This window comes from Strigops habroptila, chromosome 8, assembly GCF_004027225.2.
Source record: "Strigops habroptila isolate Jane chromosome 8, bStrHab1.2.pri, whole genome shotgun sequence".
NCBI lineage: Eukaryota > Metazoa > Chordata > Aves > Psittaciformes > Psittacidae > Strigops > Strigops habroptila.
Window position 1 is genome coordinate 53,704,251 of NC_044284.2, and position 24,030 is coordinate 53,728,280.

At 41.9% G+C, this 24,030-nt stretch overlaps 1 protein-coding gene across 6 annotated transcripts; it reads right to left on the bottom strand.

Moving 5' to 3' along the window:
- Positions 1-2,564: 2,564 nt before the first annotated feature.
- Positions 2,565-23,522, bottom strand: STIL (STIL centriolar assembly protein). Of its 6 annotated transcripts, none has more exons than XM_030494848.1 (16): positions 23,362-23,522; positions 21,456-21,563; positions 19,800-19,915; positions 19,502-19,689; positions 18,271-18,518; positions 17,382-17,465; positions 17,171-17,257; positions 15,383-15,530; positions 14,073-14,197; positions 13,144-13,279; positions 11,215-12,273; positions 9,666-9,831; positions 8,681-8,906; positions 6,621-6,813; positions 5,777-6,030; positions 2,565-4,074 (listed from the first exon to the last, which is right to left on the bottom strand). In XM_030494848.1, the coding sequence occupies exons 1-16, from the start codon at positions 23,391-23,393 to the stop codon at positions 3,252-3,254; spliced, it is 3,993 nt and encodes a 1,330-aa protein (XP_030350708.1). In that variant the 5' UTR covers positions 23,394-23,522; the 3' UTR covers positions 2,565-3,251. The 6 variants fall into 6 exon arrangements, with proteins under 6 accessions (XP_030350708.1, XP_030350704.1, XP_030350705.1 ...); XM_030494844.1 differs by having other exon boundaries at positions 14,073-14,182; positions 23,362-23,428; XM_030494845.1 differs by having other exon boundaries at positions 13,144-13,258; positions 23,362-23,428.
- Positions 23,523-24,030: the final 508 nt, after the last annotated feature.

Sequence of the window (24,030 nt, forward strand, 5' to 3'; positions counted from 1 at the left end):
CCAAAATCAACGAAATCTCTACCGGAGCGGGGCGGGGAGGAGCGGGCCAGGGCTGAGCCCCTCCCGGGGCGCCCCCCTGTCCCTGCTGCTGGGCTGGGGCGAGGCTGCGGACCCGGTCCGAGGGGAAGAAGCGGCGGCTCCCTCCGCCGGTGGGGCAGTGAGGATGGACCGCACCTGCCGTGCGGGCCCGGGGGGCGGCGGGCCCGGGGCCGCTATTGTGTCCCCGCCACCTGCACGCTCTCCTGCAGGGGGAAATGCCGGAGCTGTTATTCTTCCTTTCACTCCTTCCCCTCAACCTCCCGCTCTGGACGCGGCCGTGGGAGAGGTTTCCAGAGATTCCCTCCATCCCGGTCCCGGCGGGGGTCGGGGCCCGGCGAGCAGGAGCCCACACGATGCCGGCGGCACGCGTGGGGCGGCGGGGCAGCGCCGGTCACGACTCACGACACGGTGCAGAGCCCGTCGTGCCTCCAGCCAGGAAACACGACCATTTTCAAGCCGGCTCCTCTTACCAACAGGAAGCGTTAAAGATAGAACGGCCGAGGCTGGGCGGGGGGGATGAGGAAGCCGAGCATCTTCTGTGCACCATGAGCCGCCGCCGGGCCGTTCCCACCCGCGCCTGCCCATGCCGGGTGGGAGCCGTGGTCATGGATGACCCCCCCTTTGCCTGCTCGGCTGCACCTCACTGGGCAGCACCCCCGGAGATAAAGGGGGATCCTGGTGTGGTGGTAACTGGGAGATTCCCCCACCACTGGTGGGCTTCCCAGCCGCGGCAAGTGACCCCCTAACCCACATGTTCACAGGGCAAGGAGGTAGCAAGCCCCCAAATTAGACAGAATAAAGAGGTCAGTGATGCTCCAAGCAGGTCCAAGACCTTTTTGGGTAAGCACTATGAATACCTTCATTTAATTATAATAAAAGATGGGTAGAAACGACAGGAGGAGGAGAAAAAAGAAAAGCCAACAATAACACCTTAAACAGTGCTGCCTGCCCATGCCTGAGCTGGTGATGGAACCAGCACTTGGGTTTGGTCCCCAGCGTTCAGGTTAACAAAGCCAGAGCTGGTTTCCCACCTAGCTTTGACTTCAAGCTGCCAGGGATGCTTCAGGGAAAAGGAATCCAGGCATCTTGCACTCACTCATCGCTACCCTGCAAAAGGAAAAGGCCGCTGGAGGGCAAGGTGGTTTGTGGTGGTGTTTTGGTCAAGCAGATGAAGGTTTCGCTGGCTCAGAGGTTGCTGTCCAGGGCTGTGTGATTTGTGTAACTCGCTTTAACACCACACCCTCGTCCCGAGCTGCGTGCGAGTGGTTTGGTTTTTGTTTTCAAAGCGCTTCTAGCCCCTGAGCATCTGAAGAAAGTCTTTAAAATATGAACCAATCCAACTGTCACCTTCCTGTGTTTCCAGACGTTTTACAATAGGAAACAAAGAACAAAACCCTACAACAATAGCTCAGAGGTACGAATTGCCTCATTCATCTCACTGGAATGTTCAAAAACATTAACTGTTTTTTGACTGATTCAGCAGAAAAGGGGCTGCCAGATAATGAGCTTGTGCCTGATCCAGGGGAGATTCAGGGACTGAGGGAGGTTTTATTTTGCAGCACAGCAAAGCAGTGCCTTTCCTGAAAGGAAACAAATATGCTTGTGGATAGAAGAGGCTGCGTGAGAGGAGAAACTCTGACATGGCTCGAAGGGAGCTGCTGCTTTCCTCTCTCTGTACTGGCTCTGACAGAGTAAATGGCTTATCTCACCCCCAATTCTTAATCCACAAAGGCCCACAAGGGTGGTGGATGCTGGAAAAGACTCTCGTGTCATTGTAATAAATTAATTAGCAATCAGTGCCCGCTCAAACACACCACGAGTGATCAGTGCACTCCATTGGATTTGATCAGGAGTTTACCTCGGGGTGTTTTAATCTCTAGTTTAACACTCTTGGAGCAGGAAAGACAAGGTCAGCACCGTAGCCTGAACTCCTGTTGAAACAATGCCATCAAAGTTTGAACAAACTCCCATTAAAGCATGCTATGGCCAGTGAGAAAATAGAGAGCTCGACCGTCATTCCGCACTGTCCTCCTGTCAGGAATGGTGGGAACGGGAATGAATTGCTGCTTCCAACACCGCTGTCTCATTTCCAAGCCCAAGAGGTCAGGATGGAGGTGGGTTACAGCACTGCCACACTCACCCAGCCACGTCCAGGCAGCACCAGCACATTACTGGGCAACTGACAACACGGACTCACCACCGAGACACCCACAGAGCTCCATGTCTGAACAGAAATTGAATCATTAAACAAGAAATAGCTGAATTCTTCTTAAGCTTGTGATGATAATATCCCACAAGCTGATGGCAAAGGGCTGTTTTGTAAATAGACTGTTGTGCTCGATGAGCTTCTACTTCTGTGTTAATATAGAACAAAGCAAATCTGTTATTTTTGCTTACCCCAGCCTCCAGTATTGGGACTCTTGAAGGGTTGAGTAGCAAGTGACATCCTCACATTTGCAATTAGTAGTTCTAAACAATGGCTGGGAAGGGGCATGTCTTAAATAAAGGCTTCATCAGACAACTGATGATTTTTTTGTTGTGTTTAATGGAACCTTTGACTTTTAGGAGCAATATGTACTTCTTAAATAAATAGAAAAAACACATTCATTCAAGAAAAACAAAAAATATCACAAAAAAAGTTTTAAAAGTGCTCATTTTTCCAATTCCCTTCCAAGGTTTCATGATACAGAGAGTTACACGTGCCATGATGGCTGCATTCCAGATAATTTTATGCAAAGTAAAGCCACGGTTAATCTCCCCTTCCCACCAGACACAACCTCCCCCCCCCAGTAATCCAACCATTTCAGCTGGTTTCTAGCAGTTAGTGCTTTAGCTCAGGTAGCCCTGCTCTGCCTCACACCATGGCACAAACATGTAAAAGTCAGTGTTTTAAAAAAGTCAACGGAAGAACATTTAAATAAGCATTGTTGTTAAAAGCAGGTAAAGAGAATATCTTGGGCTCAGGCTGATTTGCCTTTTAGATACTTTAAAATCACACCAAACTGTAAACAAAAGTGCACACATACTGCAGTGCTGATCAACACCTCCTCAGCAACGCACTCAGAGGTGGCTGTCCCCAGCCTGGGCTGAAAACACTGTTCTGCAAGTTTGATATTGCTACCACAGAGTGACCTCTCCAAAGATAACCCTTGGTTTCCTGCAGTCTTTTAGGGAGAAATCCCTTACAGAGTTGAAACCATCTCGGGGGATGTTCAGAACAACTTTGGCAACTGCCTGAGCTGTTTCACATCAAGAATGGTGCCAACAGAATTCATGCTGTTCGACTGGTTTAATGGTTCGAGGACTGGAGTGTGTAGATTTCCAGAGAAGACCTGAGTATCTCCTTCGTCCTTCCTGCCAGATTGTTCAGTGAATTCAACCCTCCCAGGTAACAATTTGGGTTTTGATTTTAAATCCTTTAAAATCTGAACTGAGTTCTCACCTGCTTGTTCTGTTCTGGGAGGAAACGTTTCATTTGTAATATTTCTTAATACAGGGCTGTTGAATGCTGGGGGTGAAGCATTACTAGTCAACTCTCTGCTGTGACTTTTTAGATGAATGGGAAGTTTTCCATCAATTCTTCTGGATAATTCAGTCCAGTGGGTGAAGCCTTCCAACATACAGTTTTTGTCCAGTGTGCTTTCGCTTTTGACAGTGCCAGAATTGCCATCTTGAACCTGCAGTTCCTCTTCGTCTTCACTACTGTCATTGCCCTGTATCAGCCCATATCGCTTCATGTACTTCTTAGTTGCAAAAGACATATTGTTTGGTGAAATTAAGCTAAGACCCACCATGCTCTTGTCCATATTTGTATGCAAGATGTCTTGGAAAGAGAAATCTGCAGGAGGATTTTGGCCTGAGCGACTGAGGGAAAGTCGAGATAACTGATTCTCACTGAGATACTTGAGTGCTATAGCGTTTGCTTCCATGCTCAGGTCAACAACGTTAGGAGTTAAGCCACACATGCTGACATTGGCAAATGACATATAGTTTAATCCAGGAACCACTGCTTCAGGATTTATGCATGCTAAAATGCTGAAAGAAAGCATCAAAAAGTTAGTTTAGTGTAACAGGAAAAAACCTGCATTTCACAATATGATCTGATAATTTCTATTTGCTCATTGAACCAATTACTCCTTCCTTCTGACCACCACAGCTGGATTTCTCAGTGTCCAGATCGTATGTTCTGCATATACTAAAAAGCTGCTCCAGCTACTCACACTGACAGCATCCAAACACCATGTTAGAGAATTGCTGATACTCCCTTTCGATTCAATACTAACCACAACCCTCGTACAAGGAGGAACCTGCCCCTCTAGTGGGTTTCAGAGCTGGCTTTGTTTTTAAAGTGGGTTTGAGCTCTTGATCTACTCTCACCAGTGAATGTGACATTACATGTCTCTGATCCTAAGACTCTAGACACTGCCATCCAACCCAAAATTTATAGATAGAAAATACAAGCCCAATGGCAGACACCAAGAATGTCTCCTCTTTCCCAATGCATGCCAATTCCTGGATTTTCACAGGAACTCTGACATAGTATCTGTTTCCAGAAACCTGCAAGGTTCTAGGTTTTGAAGGCATTCTTCACTAAGAGAAATGTTCATTCGTTCTGTGCTTGATAACACCTAAGGCATACAAGAAATTGGTGTAAAGACTGAAAGAGTAAGCTCTGGTACACTGGTAGTGGTTATAAACCAGTACATTTAGTACATGCATTTTATACTAGTTCATAAACCCAAACTCCTCATGTTGATTGTTAAGGGTCTTCCTATTTCACTGAGCACAGATCGTGAGGTTTGCTTAGAGACAGTAAACTCCAGGCTCAGATGAACAACCACTCCTTATGCTATGGAGTTGCACTGTTGCTTCCTTCTCTGCTGAGCTGTAGACGTTTTCTCAGAACTGCTTATCAGTCACACGAGTGGTAGAGGGAAGAATCCCACCCTGCTACCCAGGTTTGATGAAAAAACCACAAGAATTCCAGTTTTCTCTTACAGGTTCACTTATTAGCATATTACTGACATTAAAAGAACACTGACAGACTCTCCAGCCAGGAAGATAGCCCAGAAATTCCAGAAAAATGCCTGATGAAATTCAAGTGACAAGCACAGAAAAGAGCTTAGAAACTGTAGCCAGCCCATGCCTAAGCAACTACATAAGTAAATTCCTGTGTCTCAAACACCTTCTTCAGAAATTACTTCTGCTCCTCCTTCTGTTTCATCAAGGCTATTTCGCTCATAACAACAAACAGTTAGGAGGGAACCAGTTTTGACATTTATATCAAAGCCATGATAATGATTTCACTTACACTGGTGAAGTACAAGACAAGGGTTAAACAGCAGTGAAAAAATATACAGCTGCTTAACATTCAGCCTCCCAAGTCCAGTATTCTTCTGGAATATTTTGACATAGCCCAAAGGATTGAAATTACTCAAGCAGCTTTGGTATTATTCTAGGGAATTGTGTGCTACTGCATGTGCAATACTTTAAGAACCATCAGGTACTCTAACAGCTAGAGCTACTTGTGTTATATTTAAATAATCTGAGTTTTTGCTAGCAGAGCTCTTAACCTTATCTGAAATACCCATAGCATGAGCCAGCGTTTCATCTTTGCAGGAAGTTGCCAAACAAATCCCCAGTGGCAGTGAACACAGTCCCTTCTCGTTACTCCTTGAGCCAATCTTCATTTTTGGTTGCATCTACAAATTGCTACTCAAAACAACCAGTATTTTACCTGGCATTCTCCACTTTGTGTGTGTTTTTCTTCAATTTGCCAGGCGAGTCAATTGTCACTCCAAGACTCTTCAGCTGTTTGAGTGTGGCACTGATCACACTCTCTTTGTCCACTGCTTCTCTGTCAGTCTCTGAAGCCACTTCTGTTGTATCATCAATATCCTGATACTTAGGGCCATCACCATTAACAAAGCCTGGTTTTACAGGCAAGTGATCTTGCTCTTCCGAGGACTTTAGGAGGTGGTTTACCTGGCCCTGCAGGAAAAGGGAGCAGGAGAGAGACCACATGGGCAAAACCATCATGACGTGCAGTAGTTGTCAAACCCCAAAAACCTGGTTTATTCTTGTGCCAGTTAAAACAGAATTAGATGGGTTAACAGCTTATTCTGACAAAGAAGCCAAATTCAGATTCAGTTCAGATGCAATCACATAAAATCACAGCAGTGTAGGCAAACACTGGAATATCTTACATTGCAAGCTTTCTCTAAGAGTCTATTCTGAATTCATATTCATTCTGAATATCACATACTGATATTCTTCAAGATTAAAGCCCTTTAAGGGACTTGAAGGCAAAAAGCTGTGCTATTTTAAAGGGCACTAATTTGGGAAACTGTCAATTGACCTTATCTTTGAGCTACAGACTTATTATTTATTAGATAGTACTCCATGTATGCAAGAAAGAATGAAGTAGAGAATAACCATTTAAACCTTGAAAAATGAAGAACCACAAGCTTGGAGCTTTTCCATAGAGCGTAAAATGTTAACACCAACATCACATGCAATTTCCATTCATGTGCTGTTTGACTGTTTCATTCAGTGCAGAATATCAAATGTACATGAATTACCAGTAAGTCCTGGTAAAGCTTCTGATCCTCTGACGGGTGCCGAGGCAGCAACGAGGCGGGTGGCTCCGAGCTGTGCTCACTTGTTACCACCACGTGGTTGCTGGCTCCCTCTGTTGGTTCTTTCTGTAAAGACACGCTAATAGTTTCTTCCAAGGATGAACTCCGAACAAGTGCTTGGGAAACGTTTCCATTTCTGAAAGAGAACAGAGATGTCGAACTATTTCCTTGAAACATAAGAAGCACAAGTATCACTACGTGTTCCTTATCTTTTCATGAAGAGGAGAAAAATAGAGTGCTGGAAACAGATCCTAAAGTTTCTTGGTTTGTCTACTGCTTGAGGCTTTGCTCCTTTCTGCAGCCATTCTCTTTCAAAAGTCCTTTGACGACTGAAGAAATACACCTCACAGAGTGAAACTCTGGACTAGGCAAAACTCAATGACACTCTATGACTTAACCTTAGAGCAGATGAAATTAAAGTTATTAACAGTTTGGAGTTTGTCTTATGTTTTCAGCATTTTTATGGACACTTAGAAGCCTCTAGGAATAAGTATCTTCCATATGTTCTGAAACCTTGTTTTTACCAAGGTAACTGATAACGAGATTCCTGTGGCAGTTTAAAAACTTCTCAAAGACACTGCTACAAGTACACACATACACAATGCACACCAAGTACTGCGAACTGAGAACAAACATCTAGTTGAAATATTTCTCAATAGCAGATGTGAAAGAGGAACCATAATCTATCATGAAGTTTCCAGATAAAAAGGGTAAATATTGCAGACTGAGTTACAAAGCGATGCTCTGCATCCCCTTCAAGTAGCTGGTATGTGCATCGCAAAAGCCGTTTGAGACCAGACATATCAATAGTACTATCATCCCAAAGATGATCTTTAAGCGGCCCTCCTCCCCCTTCCTGTTCCTCCTCAGGAGACAAGTGTAAGATAAGGGAATTTCAGAACTCAACTGATCAATTGCCTGTGTTGAAAGCGATAAGATTTAAATCACGTGACATACCAGATAGTCAATGTAGGTTATCAGTTACTGTTACACTAGCAATTATTCATCATTCCCCAAAATGTTCCCCTCCTCCTTAAAGAAATCTGTGTGATGCTCTACATGCTTACTATATGATGCTTCTACAGCTATTTTACAGGTTTATGAACGCAAGTTGAAGAGAACCTTAAGATGGCATCTCTCCCCAGTACAATGTTCAAAAGACTGATTTGAATCAGTAACATTTGCGGTAGCAGTATATGTTTGCAGATAATGCTTTTATCAAGGACTATGAATATTCAAGTTATGGCTTAATTAACAGCCTCTTTCCCAATATGATTATTTTAGAAACCTAATTTAAACTGGAAGGGTATTCCCCCTCCTTTGGCTTTTCATACTTAGAAACTATCGGATGATTAAAAGTCCTAAATTGTTGAGCTATTCCCTTTGTAAAAATATCATCCTTATAGATAATTAAAAATATTGTAAAAATCACTTCCCAAATTAGGCTGAGATTAGGCACTGCACTATAAAGAATCTGAGCTTACAAATAATTAAATTAACAGTAGTGAAGTTGGCACCTAGATTCACCACACACAAAGTAATTAGGCGTAAAATGTAGAGAAATTCAGGGAGCGATCATAAATCCCTCATCCTAAGCCCCTCAGAACTGAAAGGGTTCTGAATACTGACAGGGAAAAGCCACTGAAGGAAAACAACTGACTACAGCAGCATCCCCTTCCCCCCCCACCCCGTGGGATTTAAGGTAAGAAAGGGAATGCTGCCAGCACTGTACATGCTTTTCCAAGTTAAAGGCTTTTGCCATCAGCTGCTGCTGATAGGTAGGCTAGCTAAACCTGCATGACTGATAAATGCAGACTCTAAAGGCGGCTGTGTTTTGGTGAGCTGTACAATTCAGAGCATAATTAAAAAACAAAGAAGGGAAAGAACACAACAGCTGAAATCAGGAGACTGTAATTCCTGAAAAAAAATAATTATGAAAGTAGTAACTTGTGAAAGGCAGTTCAGCTTATTATGTGAACCACAAGATATTTCGGGTTACTTACTGAAGAATGTTCTGATTAGTTCCTTCTTCCACAAGGTGAATACTGTCTACAAAGCTGGGCATATCAACCACCTTTAAGGAAGAAGCAATACTTGTATTACTTGCATCTTGTTCAGCATTAATTGAAATGCTTATGTCTTCCTTAGAAATCTCTTCATCCTCTTTTTTCCCTTGTGGTATGGAGTCATCTTGTTTTTCTGAGGCTGTATTCCAAAATAAGCTAGCACCTAGAAGAGAAAATTACCTGTTTAAAGGAAAGTCATTACCATCTTCAGAGACCCTTTGCCTTTGTAAAGCTAGAGGAATCATTTCCTCACATTCAGGATTTTTCGCCAGTGTAAAAGCGATTTAGGGTTTAGAACAGCTAAGAGTTGCCAAAACATCATTTAAGTCCTAGTTTCTTCCAAGGCATACTTGATGAAAATAAACAGTTGTATTAAAGCATGCTAATGCATTGACTTTCAGCCAGTCTGAAAATTTTCTCCAGACTAACCACAATATTTCCATGGATTTAACAGGAACCAAAACATTAATATGTAACTTCACAGACACAGCTGCATAACTTGCTAAAATTAAAGCGAATACAATCTCCTCTCTGTGCATGTAAATGCATGACTTACAAAAAAACTTCAATAATATATTTAATAGAACACCAGATGGGATAGAAGCTATTTCTTTCCAAAACAGTTTATTAATTCAAAAAGATGGATTTTTTTCTTTCAATATGGCAAAATTTAAAATAGTAGACTAGAGCTATTGGGAAAATACTTATTTGAGTGATGGCAATCACTGCTATTGCAGCCCAGAGAAAAAAGTAACTCCAGCCTAAACTTGCAAATAACACCTAGAGGACTGAGCAGGTTCTTGTATCTGCTGGATGTTTGTGTACCTTCAGCATTCCTGCAAAACACTCCCTCTATGCCCAAATGTAACTCAAACATCCAGAAAAAATGATGCTAGTCTATCTTTACAGACTAAAGCATTACCTGTGCTCACAGCCACGCTCACACTTCTCCTCATGTGTGGGCCTGATGAGGATGGTGTTTCCATAGAAACAACATCCCCTTGCTTCTCAGTCTGCAGAGCGTGGCTAGTTGCAGCTGGATCTGAGGAACAAGCCTGATGAGCCTGAGCTTCCAGTAAGCGTTGGATCTGTAACAGTTATCAGCACGTTACAATTTGTACAACAAAATAAAAAGTATAACAGGCAGAAGTGAATTACTAAATTGGGCTCCTCCAAGATGTGGAGTCAAATCCAGGCTGCATTGCCACAGAAGTCTGACAACCTTCCAGGTCTCAGCAGTGCATGCAGCGTAAATCAAAACATCAATTTTGATGTTGGCAGAGCTAGCAAAGAAGAGGTTTTAAGCAAGCTGGCAGAACTACACCAAGACAACTTGAGTAAAGCCTATTTGCACTACATTCGCTGGAAATATTCTCTGTCCCTTTCATTCATATACAAAGCCTATTACCGACTTACCAGCCAAGCATTTATATGCCAACTGTCCCTACACCATGCTAAACCAACTCTGTACTAATTACAAAACTAAGCACTTAAATGATAAAATTAAGTTTGCCCAGGCAATCTTCACTCAAGTATTTGCATCCACCCTGTTCTCAGATTAGTTCACAGCTCCATGGAGAAATATAACAGTGAAGGCTGCATTTATGCAATGAGGAGAGGTTTCCCTCTCTTGTGCACAACCCATGCTTTGAAAGCTTGATTTAACACATAGGAGCTATATCTAAAGCCTATTTCAGTTGTAATTTTCTAGTTTAAGCAGGAAAAAATATGTACTGTGAGGAACTTCCCTACTCCTATCATTCACTGCCAATTCATCAATTTAAACTCTAGGTTTGCAGCCCTGAATCAGACCCTGTAAAATACAGGGCCAACAGCATAACTTAAGAGGCCAGTATTTGGAAGAAACTTCACCTGGTATCAAACCAGAACACAGCAAGACCCCCAAAGCCCAATTTTCCAGTGCACCAACAAACACCTGATGAATCCTGCCAGTCTGCTGAAAACAGAGAACTGAAGGTTTCAAAGCAATAGCCTCAACTGCTCAGGAAGCTACAGGCTTGAAGGTAAGCAAAGCAACACATGAGAACATTTTGTGCTTTACCTGTACCCTTGCAATAATTCCAAAGGCTATAGCCTATGCAGTGATTTTTTTTTTACTTAGATAAGTACATATATATAAAAAAATAAATATATATATATAGTGAAGTATTTATACACAAGGCATATCAGTTTGCGTTATAAAAGAGCCTGCTAAAAGGGAAACCTTCCTCTTATGGAAATAGGATAAAAATAAATGTAAATTTAATCAAGCAAGAGTCTGATAGTTTTCATTTAACCACACCAATTAGCAGAGCTAATCAGGACCCCCTCTATCCTCAAACTGCAGCTGGTATGACAGGCTCTCTTGTTCCAACAGGGAGAGACAACAGTTAATTTAATTCCTTTGGCAGGGGAACTATCAAAGCATAATCACTAAGAGGGCAGAGGAGAAAGCTGCTGTTTCCACAAACCTGAGCTTGAAGTAATTTGAGTTGTCTATCTTGTTCTGTAAGAACCCGGTATGCATCTGGAGATAATCCCATCATTCCATTATCTGATCCTGCTTTAGAAGCAGGCATGTGCAGGCACGGTGAGTGGGCTGCACAAAACTGTGGACTAGAGGGGCTTGCACTTGAAGGCAGTCTTATTCCAGGTGATAAGCTATTGTCGAGAGAACAGCTCCCTCTTCTTCCATGATATCTCATGCTTATAGGGCTGCTTGTGGTATATCCTGGATTGCAGCAAACATTTGGGCAAATGATATTTTGATGGAGCACTGTACATGGATTCTGCTGAGCCATCTCCGACTGGCTTTCTGCTCCATGTTGGGGGCTCATTTTACCAATTCCTTGCCATGAGTTTATCGGGTGATATTGGATGGAAGCAGGACACTGACAGGCACATGCACCGGCTAGACAGCAAGGTGGCACTTGAGCTGGCAGCTGCAGGTCTGGTGGTCTTCTGCAGACCTGTGGTGAAAACACAGAGTTGCAGAGGACTGGCTGCGTAGCAGCAGGGAGCTGCTTGGAATTGGGTATTGATGTTCTTCTAATGGGAGGCTCTCCCTGCTGGGAGACTCCATTGGGATTTAATACAAGTCTCTCTGATGGCTTTCTGGGGTGATGTGCAGATGTATCTGGGGAAGGCCCACTACAAGGGGTTGAAGGAGAAGAAGATCCAGAACTTTTTCTTGATTGAGGGCAAGATTTCTTAGAGTGCAAGGGCTGCTGTAATAAGGCTTGCTTTCCTCTGGAAGGCCTTGAGGTTGGAATTTTCTGGTTTAAATGGTTTGGTAGTTGCCTTAAAGAGGGATCTCCCATATTAGCAGAAAAGTTTTGCTTGTCTTCAGAGTGCTGGGTGGGGTAATACATAGATTCCAAGCACCATTTCTTTTTAATAGGCTGATGTAGGGCTGTGGGTAGACTTTTAGCATTCGAAGTCCCCATAGGCTTAGACGATTGCCCTGATTCTATAAAACTCCCATCCAAAACAAGTGACAGTTCAGGAACTGAAGGAAAGATCCTGGTAACCTGAAGGGACAATCATACAAACAAGTTTAAGGCCATTTTAAAACACTGTCTTTCATCTTTTCAGATGCAGAATTTCTTAGAAGAAAATGTTTTCATTTAAAAATCAATACATGACCACTACCAGCTCCAAACCAGCTACACATTGAATACTTCTCTGAAGATCGGAAAATCCAGATACAGAAAAAGCAGCAAGATATCTAGGATCATTCTTAGACAAAATTACTTTCATACGGCATAATAGCCATGTCTATTAAATGAATGCTCCAGGTCATCCTGAAGGGCATTTCAGGATGGCTCTTTCCCCTTCAAGAAGCAGACTACATGTTCTCTCTTACTGTTTTTAGGCCCAGCAGATAGTCATTTATGGTAAAATGTTCTGTTGCGTCTGTCACATCATTCTATACCTATAGGATATATACCTATAGGATATATACCTATATACCCATACCTTCTCACCTATTCTGTACCTATGCTGTTTGAAGGCTGCTATTTCATTGTATTTGTATATGCTGCAGTAAAAAAGGACAGACCAGCATTTACCCAGAAATAAACAAGAAAGACTTTGCTGCCCCTATCTTTACCTCAGATACCACAGCTCTTCCATTTAATGGTAGCAAGATTCCCAAAGTAGAGCCTACTTTCTCTGTTCCCAAATCCTAGCATATACAAGAATTAAAGTGTCTATAATCCCGGAAAAAAAGGCAGGTTCACTAGAGCAGGAGTTGGGACTCTTGGTCCTCTCCTTCAGCTCTGTTTCCCCCCGCTAACACGTTGAGACAGAAGCTTTATACTCTCCAGTCCCCTTACAATGAGTGTTGCTGCTCTAAGTGTCACATCCGAGATGCCAAGAACAATTATTTCCTTAGTTACCTGTTGACTCACTGGGTGAGGGCTTGGAATTGGTCTGGGTGACAAATCCTCATCTTCTACACCAGAGTCATGATCGCTTGCTGACAACTTGCTGGGTGAACAGCCTTGGGAAGGACTACAACCAACATAAATCAAACTAAAAATGTTTGCTTGTCAGATCTGGCAGCAGTAACATGAATCTTCATGTTTTCCACTGTGCCATCTACAGTGCAATATCAGCATCATTTTTTCAAGAGGTAGTTGCTACACACCTCCTCCCTGGTTAGCTAGGGAGTTCACAGAGCAAACAGCTCTAAGATCTAACTGTGATAATACAAATGCTGCTTTTGGACAAAAGGATATTAACCCTCCCTCAGACATACACACCTTTTAAGTGACATTCTAACCGCAAAGCACTGATTTATATTAGACAGATCTGGACTACTACAGTAAAGATGTAACATTGTCTAAAGGAAAATAAAGGCCACCTTACAGTCATAGATAAAAATTTGATGGATAAGACAGGTTTTTAAAAATCCCTAAGTTTCAACCTAACTGGGTCTCCAGCTCTACAAAGTGGGAAGGAAAAAGGAATTTTTACCAACTTAAATAATTTGAATTAGAGATTTGCTTCAAAGGACACATCTCACAGAGGGCTTAATACAGTGAACTAAGCTCCATCAGTACAGAAGCCTTTTTAGAAACATCAACTGTACAAGTTAAAACCACCAGTATCAAGAGTAGAACTACAAGTAGTTTCTTTTGGAATACAGTCAGCTTAATCATCTTACTTGAGGAATATTAACTCTAGGAATAAACAAAAGCACATACGTAGATTTTAATGCGGGATCATTACTCTATTCACAGCTAAACTGACACCTGGCACAGCAGGTCAAAAAACCCTCATCCAATAAATACTTTTGCATATACATGACATCTGAAAGATTTACCTTCTGAGAGGAAGTTTCTTGCAAACTCTGCTGAAGAACTCAGTTTCTGCATTTTGGTTTTCTGCGCTCAACTCAAACTGGATAGGGCTCTTGTCTGAAGGTTCAACATTCTGGAATGAAATTTTCTGTATGTGTGAAGCATGAAACTTTCAACCTTTAGCCACTGAAGTACTACTCCTAAAGAAACAGTTTTAAGGATGTTTGTATCTCAATACTTGCTGCTTGTGCTTTACTTTCAATTCTCAATTCTTTCACCACTACAAGGAGGCAGGCAACTTCCCTTCCTGTTTAACACTGTTCCCCCTGCTACTCTGTAAAGTAGTTGGCCTAATTATAGCCATGAGCAGATGCTTCCTTGCTGTAACTGCCTAGATACAGCAAGGCACAAGCCTTCACCACTATTGGAAACAGCAACTGTTCCTTATACTGTTTCATGCACCACAGCTGGGCAAGTCCTGGAGAGAACAGAAATGAGCCTCTGTTAAGAGGCTTGTCGTCTTCAGGAAGCTAAGCTGTACCTAGGGAAAAGGTGGAAGGCAGCCTTGAACATGGACATTTAATTGGAAAGAGAACAGAGAAAACAGCACAGGACACACATTACACTGGCTGCTTCTCTGCCAGAGTATAGGTGCATTTATCGAGCAGACTACAATTCAGCTTCAGGTTCTGTACAAGCCTAGGAAAACATGTAAGGAACTGAGATTTCCTAGAATTTCCTCAAACCTGGTTAGTTATGTCTCAGACCCTGTATCAAACTCTTTCAAAGAGTTACTTCACACAAAGATGAAATTGTTCCTGCTTTCTTACTGTAGCACAAGAAGAGATATGCAGGTTAGTAACCACTGAATTTCCTTTTGCATTCAACTTCCAGCAAAGCAAAGCACCAGCACCTAGCTTTGCTCTCCAGAAAGCACCGATGTGCATCACCCACAGCAGTTGTTTGATGTGTCCAACATATACACAGCATACCAGATTAACAAATACTATGGGAAATCAGAATCTCTGCTCAAAAAGCCAAAAGGGCACTAGATGAAGGAGCACTAAGTCCAAGACAGCACAGTACATTTCAAAAGACAGATCTTTGATGCTATCAGAAAAGCAAATGGTTGCTGACCTTGGAGGTCAACTCTCAACTTGAGAAACAAACTGAATTTACAGTAATGCCTGCAAAAGTTAGCTTTATAGAGCTATGTCATTTTCAAACACTGTAGCTCCATTTGTGTCACATTGTAGTGACTCTTCCTTTAAGGACTTAAACTAAAAGTCAAATTTTAAAGTACCACAATGTAGTGGGAAACCAAGCCACTTACTTTGAAAAGGTGTACTGTTTCACTGCAAGTCAAGATCTGAAACCCTAGTTCAGTCTGTCCACTGCATGGGATGCACTCATAAAACTCTGGTTCCTTGTGTGTCAATGAATAAAGCACAATAAGAAAACTTCCAGATTCCGAAAAAACCCTAAAATAGAAAAACACCCACATCTTAAAAAAACCTTAAGAAACAGGAAGAAGGCCCTTAGTTTCTCAATATACTGAGTAAACTATCACACTGTTTAGCAAACTGGTGAATCACTGCATTTTGAGTGGTACTGAGCTATAAATAGAGCAGATGGACTTACAAGCGATGCCACATGCAAGCATCAAAGCAAAGAGGGAAGTGGGAATAATTCGTCTACTTTCTAGTTCAAACCTTTAGGATCACTTAGTACTTTAAGTGAATTCCTGGAAAATTTTAATCATAGCATAGAACAAAGCATCTATAAAAATGATATTGTGATTTTTTGATAATTCCATTGAAGATGTATTATAAAGACATTTAAAGTGTTTCAGCTACCTCTAAATACTACAAAATGGTTTTGTGGGTTTTTTTTGTTTTACTTTCTTTTTTTTTTGGAAGAAAAATTATATTTGATTCATTTTGTACAGGTCGAGTGCAGTAACAACAGTCAACATTTAACACGAAAGATCAAGGATCATGAAAATAATGTGCATTTCCATGAAGAGGTAGTACTACTTTCAGAACAATTTTTCTTTTTACAGCACTTGCAATACACTTATTTGTGGAGGGGGTTTGTTTGGTTTTTCTTTAAATAATATATGTGATGGAGAAAGCGGTAGGAACTAGTTATTTGAAAACTGCATTCACACACAACTTTAAAATGATACTTACAACGTCAAGAGTTAAAAACACATGATGCGCAGATTAAGCAGTTAGTCTGCAGAGGTTAATTCTGTTTGCATGGTTCATCAACTCTGCCTAATCCACTTCCAAGATGGAATCAGTGAAAGTTAATGAGAGTCAAACATCTAACCCGCCCATCTAATAATCTAATTGGACTCTTATCTGTATTTGGGCATATTTAAATAGTTAAGGGGAAAAAGTCATTTCTGTAATTACAGACACATCAGTTCACCAAATGTAGTTTTATTTCATAATTTAAAAGTAAATGTGGTCAAGCAGAAGAAATCTTTATGCATACAGCATATTTGGCCTGAAGAGCAGTTTTAAGCTATAAATACCTGCACTCCCTCTCAGCTTCGATATAAGTAGAACTTGGCAAATGTTACAAGTGAAAAGATGTAGAGGATGAGGAATGATTATCTACTAACATCACAATGAAAACAAAAATAATCAGAATGGAAAAGCAAAAAACCCCAGAATATTTAGCAGGAAGTCAAGACAGTATTAGCTGCAAATCAATATGCTTCAATATGTTGGTCAGATACATGCAGGGGGTTATGTCAAGGAGAAAACCCGTAAGAAAAGTTCAAAACTGAAAGCCCACCTCTGTTTAAACTGCTGTTTCCTGCTTCTTCATTCAACTAAAATGCAGTGACCTTAATGATATTAATGTTTACCCTCTTCTGTGTTTGAGATATCAGCTCAGCTTTCTAACGCTTCAGTCATAGAAAATTTGCAAGGCAGAAGTTAAAACCAGAAAGAACAAAGAAAACAGACAGCCTTACCTCCTATATAACATATAAATCACAGAATTCCCTCAAATATCTTTGAACAAAGCCCATGTTGCCATGCATTTCTGTGGAATGCATTTTTAGGCAGCCAATAGCTTCCTCATTTTATAGATAAAAGTGACTTGCCTTTCCTGAATAGAAGTAGTGAATAAATATCGCAAGCAACAGGCCCAGACTTGAGGACTACAGATATGGGTAACTCCACTCAGCCAACTAGAAGCAAGAAGAAATACCCAATGAGAGATTGTTTCATTACTAAGTTTCCACTGCATAATCCCTCAAATACATCTCAAATCAGTATGTATATAAATCTGTAAAAACAGAGCCAAACACTTACACTCCAACTAATGGCAGAGCATAAGCCTTGGGATCAGACTCAAGCAGCAAAAGCAATTTTCGTGTCTGGTCCATGGTAAGGTAGCTGAAAGAAAGCAGAAGTTGAGGTTTTCTTTAGTATTTTGGCAGGCAGTCTTTCAGAAAAAAATCCTCAAAAGACAAATAGATGTTTAGAAAACACCAAGAAAAAAGTTTTTTTGGGGGGGGGGGAATAATCAAACCCATTCTTCCTCCACACTTAAAGCAACTCTTCAGCTTTTCATCAATATCCTGTGTATCAAAGAATTATCAAGGACAAAATTTGCTTAGTATTATAGTATTCACAACAAATGCTGGAGTGCAAGTCATGTCAAATTTGAAGAGGAACTTTCAGGGAGGCATTCACAAAGTCTCTTTCCAAATAATATGACATTCAGTTGCTTCAAATTATTTCCCTGGTCTATCTCAACTTCACCCTACTAAATGACTTATCTGTCAGAATGACAATTCCCCAATACCATCTTAAAAGCATGATCAACAGAAAAAACTGTTTCATGTTCATCTGATTTTCAGTCTAGGGCAAGCACTGATATTTTTTAAAAATCTGGGTGCTGTTTGTATTTATTTTGTTAACTAGAGGGGTGTCCCCATGCCCCAGCAGGAAGATCCTTCTACTGAAGTCAAAAGCGAGAACTTTTACTGAACCAGTTAAGATTTTTGCCCCACCCCATTTCATGTTTCTTGTTTCTAACCCTTTAAATTTTTTCCAAGTCCAAGAAGTTATATTATTTTTATGCCAGTTATTTCACAAAAAGCAAAGCACTGCCTGAGATCTTGCCTACCTACCTGCTTTAGGAAATGCAATAAACTGACAGGCAATTTTGATAGCTTTAGCATCACCCTTTACTCACCCACATTTACACGTTCCTTGAACTTGTGCAATATTCATTGGACTGTTCAAATTTCTTGCTAGGGCTGTGGGAATGACTGGGACAGCCTTCACAGGGGTGTATTCCAAGATATTTGCTGCAGTAATAGAAGCCCAGTAAAAATTAAAATGTAGATTGTCCAGATTTTCAGTGAAAACAATGTGAGCTCTCACAGTGAGCAGTTTAGAAAGGTCCAGTGATTCTTTACTGCACAGACTGTGCTGCAGACCCTAGAATGGGGAAAAGAGAAAAAAGGTAAATACACTACATTGTCTTCCTATGACTACCATGATTTAAGTTGTATTACACCACAAATTCAAATCGTTCATCATAGCTACTACTTCAGTAGGCACTGTATAAAAAGCTGTTAATCCAGGTCTCCAAAGCTCATGGTTATACTGAATATAATCAATAATGTAAAATACACTTGAAATTAAGCTATGCATATCTTAGTATCATTTTATGATGTATTAAAAAACCTGGGGTTACTTAAATTGTATAAAAATAAAATAGCAGGTAACTAGAAGGCTCAGGTGATCTGTCAAAGTTTTCTTACTTGCATTGAAGACATTTATATTTTAACATTTGGATGTATCATCATAAGGAAGTTTAGATGTGAAGTAAGCGCTATTTGTATTGTAAAATACACACAGCAACAACTACAGGCACACGTTTACAGGAATGGAAGATGTATTTGCTAGATTATATGTCTACAGCAGAGCACAGAAGCGATGGGCACACGTTTCAGCTGTAACTACTAACCTACGTAGACTTCACACGCTTTCTTACAAGTCACTTGCCTAGCAATAGTTTGTCAAGCACAAATACTGCAACTCATTCAAAACAGATTTGAAAGAAAAAAGCTCTTTTTTCTTGTTTAAATAAGTTTGCTGCAATCGCTGTTGTCTTGCTGGTTTTGGTGGTCAGATCACCAAGAAACTTTTGGTCAGACAAGATTTTAGTCCAGGATTAAAGGCTGTGTGATCCTTAAACACCCATGAAGACTAACTGATTTTTCTGATACACTTTTCAATGACTCTTAAGAAGGTCATTTCACATAATCAATTACATCATCTTGCTTCAGCCACAACTTTGCTTTGTTTGAAACTGATGGTGGTTGGAAATCAAGCCCTGTGCATAGTCCAGTCTCCTGCCTAAAACAGTCTCCTAGTTTATTGTTTAAGAGACGTAGAAGTTGCCAAGAGGTGCCTACCTGGAAAGCCAAGCTGATATCTTCAGCACTGTGCACTATAGTATTATCTGAAGAAGGTCCCCAGGCATTAACTGTACACGGAATCAGAAAGTCTCCAGGAAGAGACGCAGTTGGAATTTTGCCCGATCCACCAGCAACTTCTCGACCAGGATCAAAGCGGTCTATTGTTACTGTTATGCCTTCCCCATCTTTAAAATAAATAAATACATAAAATTAGAGTACAAAAGCAACTTGGCCTCCTTGATAACAACTTACTCAACCAGCTGATATTGTCTGTCTACCTGATGTTTAAAGTTACCTTCATCTACTGCAAGAGTCCCAAGCAAAAAACAAGAAAATAATCTCTTTTCATTCTGCTTAGCATGACGATAGGCAAGTCGCAAGGTTTTCTCCATCATAGATAACTTTGGGTTTCTAAAAAGAGACAATAAGCAAGCTTAAGACCCAAATCATTTTTCATGCTTTTTTTAAGAAGTATTTATTACATTGCAATAGCTTCCATGAGGTTTTTTTGTCCTTTAAAAAGAAAGTATATACCAAAGCCCTAAACAACAAAAAGGTAAGAATTAACAACATTGTATAAAATGTCAATGGAATTTTAGTTCCTGCTCCGTGCATCACTCCAACCATTTATCTTCAAGAAAGCCATATTTTAACTAGAGCAGCTCCACAGGATGCTCTGTAAGACCATCTCAACAAGAACATTTTGGCTTGACTGGTCCAACAAATCAACAGAGGGGAAACAATATTTCCTATGGAGAATAAATAGCAAGGAGAGGGAAGAGCTTTTTTTCTGTGGAGAATGAGTAACAAGAAGAGGGAAAAGCTTTTTCTTCTGCAGGCCCACACAGTCACAAGAGCTATAGATGAATACAAATGTATTATTTTAATAGAAGGTGGGAAAACTTAGAAACACGCAGACCAAAACACAAAAGTCTCTGAAATTTAGAGTAAAATAGGCCAAAATGCTTAATTAATTTTGACATGGTGTTCTCTCATTTTAGCACAACATTTAGTGTGGATGCTTAAAGCAGCAGCAGACTAGGCTCAATAACACTATTCAGTAGTAAGTTTGGAATCTAGAACAGTAAATACATCAACATTACTTTAGTTTGAGATAGCTTATCTGATTTTGACTTGGAAAGAGGTCAGACTTGAAAGCAAAGCTACCGGTTTATGTGAATACTGTGCTGACGGCTCATATCATACCCAACCAAGATGAACTAAAGTGAAATGCCTCCATAAAAATACAGGTAATTTATTTTAAACTTTGTTAAAACTTTGAAGTTTAATATTAACTCAAAGAACATTATGCGGCAAGCACAAGTGGAGGCACCTCTGACCTGCAAGGGTTGTCCACCCTTATATGCACATATGTGCATACGCTTGCTCTGATAACTATAGTAAGATTTTTGTAACGTCTATATAAACTTACACATTTAAATAGTAAAGATCAATTTTTATCCTCCCTTTGTATCACAAGTCAAATTTGGAATATCCTGCCCTAGAAATTCCCAAACACCAGAACTGCGGGTATTCTAAAACACATCCCTGAAGCAAGCAAAATATTTAGTTTCAAGTTTTACTTGAAGCACTCAATCTGTATCCAGTTTGTCAGAAATACTTTTTTCTCTGTAAATATTAGAGACAAGCAAAAACATGTTACAGAAAATGACAAATATACAGTTACTTTTACACTTTTCCGTATGAGAAGGAAACTGAAAGAAATTGTAACTTACTTTAGACTGAGGCACCTCCAACCCATTTGATTGTGTTACACCATAGAAACTCTCAAATCTTTCCAATTAAAATCCCTATATATTTATAATGAATACACCAGCTGCTTCTTTTTCCTTTGTGCCTTGTCACACACTAGGCTCAAAAGATAAATGAGGCTCTGAATTATGTAATTCTTGATTTTAACCTTTAACCACTTAGAAAAGGTTATTCATACCTGTAGTAGGCAATATGTGAGCCAATGACATCACCCATAGGGCCTGGATCCCAAAGTGCACACTTTGACAGAGGGAAACTGAAAGGGACCATCCTTTCAGGAACAAATCTGGGAAGATGATCAGAGATAAAAAAGGAAAACAGATTAAGCTTAGTATTTTCAAACATTATTTTTAAGAAGGAACAAAGGAGTAACACTGTAAGAAAAACAACAAATAGGATACATAAGCTATTGGTACTTTTTGTTTCAAGTCCAGGTCCTACACCTGGGTCAGGGCAATCCCTGGCACAGCTACAGGTTGGGCAGAGAAAAGATTCAGAGCAGCCCTGCAGTGAAGGACTTGGGGGTGTTGGTTGATGAGAAACTGAACATGAGCTGGCAGCATGCGCTTGCAGCCCAGAAAGCCAACCGTAATCCTGGGCTGCAACAAAAGAAGCGTGACCAGCAGGTCGAAGGAGGTGATCCTGCCCCTCTACTCTGCTCTTGAGACCTCACTTGGAGCACTGTGTGCAGTTCTAGTGTCCTCAACATAAGGACAGGGAGCTGTTGGAGCAAGTCCAGAGGAGGGCCATGAGGATGATCAGGGGCTGGAGCACCTCCTGTAGGAAGACAGGCTGAGAAAGTTGGGGCTTTTCAGCCTGGAGAAGAGAAGCTGCATGGAGACCTCAGAGCAGCCTTCCAGTATCTGAAGGAAGCCTACAAGTATGCTGGGGAGGGACTCTTCATCAGGGACTGTAGTGATAGGACAAGGGATAACAGGTTCAAACTTAAACAGGGGAAGTTCAGGTTAGACATAAGGACGAAGTTCTTTACTGTGAGGGTGGCAAGGCATTGGAACAGGTTGCCCAGGGAAGTTGTGAATGCTCCATCCCTGGCTGTGTTCAAGGCCAGGTTGGACAGAGCCTTGGGCAACACGGTCTGGTGTGAGGTGTCCCTGCCCATGGCAGGGGGGTTGGAACTAGATGATCTTAAGGTCCTTTCTGACCCTAACTGTTCTATGATTCTAATGAAGCAGAAGCTCTGTCCTATAAAGTTGTCACGGATATGAACTAAAAAGACAATACAAAGCTTTCATTTTCCACCTGACAGTTCCTTCATGGAATCTTGGAAGATGTGTAGGCCAAAATACAAGTTTGTGGATAAAGCTGAAGAAGAAGCTGCTCTGGACATAGCGTAGGAAAGGAAAAGCCCATCGGTCATTAGAAACTTCAATGGCACACACAAAATATTGATACAACAAACTTATCAGCTTCCAAAAGCCCTGTTTTAGTCACTTTTTCAAGTCAGCATTCACTCCACTTTAGCTTTGAGGCCTTCTGAAAAAAGCCTTGATTGAAATAATATAGTGCAAAACTTGAGAAAACACTTTAAAAAGGCCTGAAGAAATTAGTATACAGCCACATAAACTAATTTATACAAGCGAGATTACATTTTTAAGAGTTATCTAAACCAAGTATATTAAGTAAAATACAAAACATTTGATGGTCTACACGACTTGGCAAATATCTCAACACTTTTAAACAAATAAGCAAGAATTTCCTTCGTAGTTAACTGAAGCGACAAACTCTGCCAAGGTGCTTGCTTTGCATTTCCTCAAGTTCCCAGGAAAGCACTCTCTGTTTTTAAGGCGGTCCTCTAAGCAACTCGCCTCCCTCTCTTGTAACCGACAGTTAATTGATTCCCATTAAAAGCCAACCCCCCATCAAAACAAGTCCCACGTTTAGGCTGGTAAAAGGGAAAACATTTTTAAAGCCCCGCTGCTTTCACTAGTTTTTGGTAAACACGGATAGGAAACACGCCCCCAGAGCCCGTTATAACCACTCGCGGGGCCGCGTGTGCCACAACGGGCACCACCTATCCCCTTCGCCAGGAAGAGTACAGCGGCCCTCCCTCCCAGAGCGGGTACCTCAGATCCGGGCCGGGCAGAACGGGGTCCATGCAAGGCGGCCGCAGCTCTGCCCCCTCCTCCTGTCCCTGCCGCGGGGCGCCGGCGTGAGGCAGCGCCCAGGCGCGGGGCCTGCCCGCAACAGCCCCCCCCTCAGCCGAGCACCAGAGGGGTCCTGCCAGCGTCCCCCGAGAGCAAGTGGGAGCGGGCAGTGACACCCCGACCCCAAGGCCTCACTATCGCCGCAGTCCCTACCGGGAGGCTCCGGGAACCGCCCGGGCTCCCGCCGCGGCACGACCCGTCCCGCCCCACTCCGGCGCCTTCCCCACACCGCGACAGACTCCTCGCTCCTCGGCCGCCAACACCCGCCAGCCAATCAGAAGTCACAACCTGCCGCGCTCCCGCCCCTCACTGCCTGCTTTTACCCAATCGGCGCACAGCGTGGGAGGGAAACGGCTCAGTCAGACCAATCAGAGCGCACCCAGGGGGGAACCAACCGCCAGCGCGCGCGCGAAGGGGGGATTTAAAAACGCCGGCGGTCTAATACAACGGTCAGCGGGAGGGCGGGGAGCGCGCAGGCGCAGTGCAGTTGCCATGGCAGCGCGGGGCGCCGCTACCGCCGGGACGGGCCTGTGGGGGAAAGGACCGTGGAGGTTTCAAAGTAAACCGGTGCCCGCTCCCGGTGGAGCA